Genomic DNA, 6,195 nt, shown 5'->3' with positions numbered 1-6,195 from the left:
AGTTAAGATATACAGCTACTTTCTCTTAGTTCATTGAGAAGAAAAGTTTGTACTAATATTGTTTAGACAAGATAGCATGTCTACATCTTGTATTCTGATTAACGACTATGAAGACAAAAATATGCAATGTATTAATTATTGTAACTGTCCTACTAACCTATTTTGAAACTGTTTCATTGCTATTTTATCTTTTTTTATTAAAATGAAAAACATAGATTATGAGAATTAGAAGGAAAAATTGAAATTTCAAAAAAAAATCAAGAAACATTAACAGACCTTCAATTGTACAAGGGAAAATTTGGTTATAGCCAATGGACTATTCACTTCAGTCCATGACAGGAGCTTGGAGTCTTTGGCCACAAAACATGACCTAATGCCTGCTGTGGCCTCTGGGGAGGAGGAAGTGCTTGGACCACAGAATGAAGTGCAGAGTGGTGTCTATCTCAGGCTCAAGCCCTGAAATCAAGAAGTTTGGAAAACAAAAACAGAATACTCTCTTCCCACATTCAAACAGCTAATGGGGCTGGGAAAAGAACTACAGTCCTATCATGCAACGTGAGAAGACAGAACAGGATAGCATCACAGAGATTGCTAAAGTGTCTATCCACAGAGATCTAGCCAGAATTCATCCTGATAACCAGGAATAAAATAAAGACATAAAGAAGACACTTACGGCATGACATGGAATTCCTTCATAGGCTTCATATCAAAGACACCAGTGTAGTATATGTAGACATAAAGAAAGAAGAGCAACCCAATCACCACATCTTCATCCTTGTGCACGCTGGTGCTCCTTTGGTAAAGGCAGGCTTCATTATCAAAAGTGCTCACTAAGGCAAGAAGCTGCAGGAGAAGGAAGATGACAATCAAAGGGAACATCTTAGATGTATATGCAAAGCTTAGGGATGAGTGAAGAGGAAACTTTCATTGGTGGCCAGTAAAATAAATATATTATGTCTGTGTCATTCTAGGTGACAATGTTTCTGACTCAAGTGGACATCTGATGCCCCTGGCTCCTGTCAACAATGCCTGCTCAGTGTCCCTGGAGAAATTTGCCGCCATTGCCCCCCTGGGCTGTATATCTGAGGTTTGGTGTCCAGGAGAAAAACACAAAACAAAATTATACTTGAGTATCATTTTCATAGCTGGAGTCACCATGATTTAATCCAGTTCTACTGACAGCAGCATCCCAGGGGCCACCTCTTCCCAGACACACCTGCTCCTCAGCCTTTGTCAATAAGTCACTGGCACAGATACCACTAGCAGTGTTGTGCTAGAGGATTTACTGTTAAGTTTCTGTTGAAATAGTTTGAAAAGGCTGAAGCTCATGTGAGAAATGGCAGGCACTGTGCCTTCCAAAGCAGGAGATTGGGAGGGATCACCTGACAGGCTCCTGACCGAGAGCTGCAGCCACAGACCGCTCCCCAGCTAGGACTTCTAGCTGTGCTGCCTGTGTACTAGTCCCGTGTGCTGATATTCACAGCCACCCCTGCTTGCCATCACTTAGGTAGCAAATAACTACACTACAGCCAAAGAATACAAGTTAGTAACTCAAGATCAGAGCAGAAAGAAAATGTATTTCTGAATAACATGATTTAACATATTTTCTGACATCTTCATTTTTCCATTATTCAATATAATGTCATAATTCATTGCTACCACGATAAGACTACTTCCAATATTTAGGCTTCTGTGAGAACAAAAGTAAATAGTAAATTTTTTTCACTCATCCTAAAGCAGAGAATCAAAGATAGAAATGATGTCTATATTTCCCATTATCCAAATTTTGAAGAGCAGAGAATCATAAACATTTACAGCCTTGATCTCAATTAATTTTCAGGACAAGAAAATGATTTTAAATAATGTATCTGTTCAACACATATCATTTTATGTTTGTCCCAATACAAATAATTTTCAGCACAATGAATGAGCCTCAGGGTGGACATAGACTTTATGTATCATATAAAAATCCATATTGGCTTATAAACTCTGACATGTAAATAACAGGTGAAATTATGTTAAGAGGTGGAGAAGAACCTATTAATTTTATAAAGCTCAACTTTACAAACCAAAACCTGTAACTTTTAATGAAAACATATTTTCCAAAATAAAAGACACTGGCCACATGTCTTTATTCAATTTTGAAAAAGTGATACTCAAGGGCCAGGGAGATGGCTAAATAGAATAAGCGCTTCCCTGGCAAGTGTAAGGGCCTAAATTCAATCCCTGGTTCAGGAAGAAAAGAAAGAAAAAAAGAAAGAAAGAAAGAAAGAAAGAAAGAAAGAGAGAGAGAGAGAGAGAGAGAGAGAGAGAGAGAGAGAGAGAGAGAGAAAAGGAAGGAAGGAAAAGTTGATACTCAAAAGAAATTCGGGGGACTTGGCAACCAGCTTGGCCAGAGGAACCCAGTGCCACACCCAGCCCCCTACACTACATGAAGGTTTACTAGTGCAGAGAGCACCTTAGGCTCAGGAGCCAGCTTGGCTAGAGAAGGTCAGCCAATGCGGGAAGCACCTTGGATTCAGCAAACAGCTGAGCCAGAAGAACCCAGATGCCAGACACATCCCACTACAAGGTGTGAAGCACTTGGAGCCAGGAAACTGGCTCAGCCAGAATAACCCAGGGTAAATCCACTCTAACAATGGTAAACACTTTACATACAAACTCTTAATTTATGATTTGTTCTGTAATATAACTATAGACTTTGCTCCTGTGATCTAAACTACAAAATCAATAGTTACCAAAGTTTGTCAGCTTCTAAATTTTACTTGATTCTGTCATTACTACTGATTGTACTATTGTTGCTAAAATGTCATATATACTGCAATCGCTTGTTCTCCCTTGGGTAACAATATTCAGAAGTACTGGAGTAATAACTTCATCACAGCCCTACACCTAAAGACTGAGGACAGAGCCAAATGGAAACCAACATCACACTCTCAATTAATTGGGAAGAAACAATCTCAGGACACACACAAACAAAAAATCTCCAACACACAGAAGATATCCTGAAGAACAGACTTTTCCTAGAGAGGTCTTATAATAGAGATACAGGTACCTACTACCAAAACTCCCAAGGATCATAAAAACATCCAATTAAAATTTTATTTTTGAAATATAAAATGACAAGAAAAAGGAGCAAAATTCAATTTTAGACCTCCAGCCTAGCTAGAACAAGTCCAACTTAGAAGAAATTAGAAGTCACATGCCTGAAATTTCTGAAATGATAGCAACTGAAGTGCAGAAAAAAAGCTCCAGGAAGATATAGAGGAAATGAGATCAGAAATAATCTCTCAGGTGAAAAAAGAAATGATAATCATAATGGATGAATTGCTGAACATATCTAAAGAAGACACACATAAAGAATAGAGCAACACAGAAAAATGATGGAACCCTTGAATGAACAATATAGGAATGAATTAGTATACATGAAATAGATTCAAAGAGATATCCAGGAAATTAAAAATTCCATTGAAAAATGGCAAATCTGCTTGAACAGAACTGAAGATAGATTTTTCAGACCTTGAAGACCGCATCACAGCTAGTGACCATGAAAGTAAAGACCATTTAAAAATAGCAAGGAGCCAGTAAATAAAAATTAAACACCTTCAAGATGACACAAAGAGCAATATAAGACTGATAGGTGTCAACAAAAATGCAGGACCTAGTTCGATCCATAGGTGAAGTGGAGAATGGGCTGAAGAGAGCCCTGAGCAGCCCCACCGCCATCGCCAGCCTAGTAACCATCACACCCCAGGAGCAGGCACCATCACCGAAACCATAAGCAGGACAGCCAAGTCCCAGCAGCCACCCCCACCCCCAGATTCCTCCACCCTTAGCGCTGCTGACACCAAGCGCAGGGAGCAGAAGCCCTGCGGCCTTACATTGGTGGTGCCTGCCAGCGGGGACAAGGTCATCACAAGGAAGGTTTTGGGAACAGTAAAACAGTTCAGTGTAAGAAACAGATATGGCTTCATCAACAGGAATCACACCAAAGAAGATGTATTTGTACACCAGACTGCCATAAAGAAGAATTACCCCAGGAAGGACCTTTGCAGTGTAGGAGACAGAGACTATGGAGTTTGATGTTGTTGAAGGAGAAAAGAGTGTGGAGGCAGCAAATGTTACAGGCCCTGGTGGAGCTCCAGTTCAAGGCAGTAAATGTGCAGCAGACCATAATCATTATAGACGCTATCCACATCATAGGGGTCTTCCACACAATTGCCAGCAGAATTACCAGAATAGTGAGAGTGGGAAAAAGAATGAAGGATCAGAGAGTGCTCCCGAAGGCCAGATCCACCAACACAGGCCCTACATCAGGTGAAGGTTCCCACTTCACTACATGCAGAGACCCTATTGGCGTTGACCACAGTATTCCAACTCTCCTGTGCAAGGAGAAGTGTTGGAGGGTGCTGACAACCAGGGTGCAGGAGAACAAAGTAGACAAGTGAGACAGACTATGTATCGAGGTTATATACCATGACTCTGCAGGAGCCCTCCTTGCCAAAAACAGCCTAGAGAGGATAGCAATGAAGAAGATAAGGAAAATGAAGGGGATGAGACCCAAGGTCAGCAGCCACCTCAACGTCAGTACCATTGCAACTTCAAATATTGACACAGATGCCCAGAAGACCCCTCACCAGCTGAGAATTCATCTGCTCCTGAGGCTGAGCAGGGCGAGGCTGAGTAAATGCCAGCTTAACAATTCTACCATCGTCTGGTTTAGTCATCCAACAAGAAAGAAATGAATGCAAATTCCAGAAATAAGAAATGAACAAAAGATTAGAACTGAAGACCTTAAGTGCTTTTTGCCCATTGACCAGATATCTAGAACTATCTGCGTCTGCATTATTTATGCAGCATTGGGTTTTTATTATTTCTACATAAAGACATCTCTTTTTGATAATGACAAACATGTCTTTTTAAAAAGCCTAATTTTTCTCAATACACCTTTAAAGGATTTTAAATTGTTTCATATCTGATCAAGTTGATATTTTTAAGAACTTCATTTTTAATTTGTAATAAAAGTTTAGAACTTGATTTTTTAAAAAAAAAAAGTCAACAAACTGCCAGCACCTGTTAATAAAGTTCTTAAATAATTTTTAAAAATGCAGGACCCAACAAAAATGACATAAAAAGACTATTTTCAGAAGTAATAGCAGAAAATTTTCCAACCATAGGAAAAGAATCTGACATACAGTTAACTGAGGTATGCACAACTCTAATTACCCTTAACCAAAATAATTTACACAGAGAAATATAATAATCAAGATTTGCATAATTCTTTACAAGAACAGCATATTAAAAGATGTTAAATCAAAGGATGAAAAACAATAATTCTTGGGTCAGAAATCGAGAAATAAAAAGCTTGGGTAGCTGTTCTATTCACAGATCATGTGAATTTCAAAGCAAGAATGAACAAAGGAGAAAAAGAAGGTCACTACATACTTTGTAGGGGAAAAATTCAAGAGGGGGAGATAATAATCATAAATACATGTGCACCAAATACGGGAGCATACAGATATATAAGACAAATTTTATTTTTTTTTAAATTTTTTATTTTATTTTATTTTATTTTATTTTACATTTACTGTGTGTGTGTGTGGCCAGCTCAGCCCACCAGTGGGCGGGGCTGGCTGGCATGTGGTGCTGGGGGATTGAACCGTGGTCCCCGTGCTTTAGCCAAGCTTGTTCTAAGTAGGTGCTTTAGACCACTGAGCCATCTCTCCAGCCCTATAAGACAAATTTTAATGGACATGAAAAATAAATAAAACAATTGTAACAGGGGAACTTAACATCCCATGGACGCAAATGAGATAGAACAATTAGAAAAAAAATCAGCAGAAAATAACAGAAGTAGACCAAATTTGTAAGCAAACTGACCTAGTAGACTTTTACAGTGTTCTATTCAATAGCATCAGAATACATATTCTTCTCAGCTGCACATGGGATGTCCTCTAAAATAAACCACATACTAGCCCATAGAACATGCTTAAAGAATTGAAATCACTCATGTTGGGAGTGCCTGTCATTGTGGTATTCTGAATATGGGTGTCTTCTCATGACATGCCAGTTACTGCTAAGATGTCTCTTGGGTAGATGGATGTTCAAGAAGAAGGGGGTGGTGAATGTAAGCAAGAGACAGGAAAAGGAATATTGTGGGACTGTCCTGCTTCAAGGTTGTATATGGTGAGATTT

At 39.1% G+C, this 6,195-nt stretch overlaps 1 protein-coding gene across 1 annotated transcript in view; it reads right to left on the bottom strand.

Moving 5' to 3' along the window:
- LOC101588474 (vomeronasal type-2 receptor 116-like) overlaps positions 1 to 879 on the bottom strand; it is a 60,906-nt gene extending 60,027 nt beyond the window's left edge. The window contains 1 exon segment of the mRNA XM_023707212.1: positions 674 to 879. Within this exon segment, the coding sequence (XP_023562980.1) occupies positions 674 to 879 (206 nt within the window).
- Positions 880 to 6,195: the final 5,316 nt, after the last annotated feature.

This window comes from Octodon degus, unplaced genomic scaffold (genome assembly GCF_000260255.1).
Source record: "Octodon degus isolate 3935 unplaced genomic scaffold, OctDeg1.0 scaffold00282, whole genome shotgun sequence".
In the NCBI taxonomy this organism is placed as follows: domain Eukaryota; kingdom Metazoa; phylum Chordata; class Mammalia; order Rodentia; family Octodontidae; genus Octodon; species Octodon degus.
This window is presented reverse-complemented; position numbering and strand designations above follow the sequence as displayed.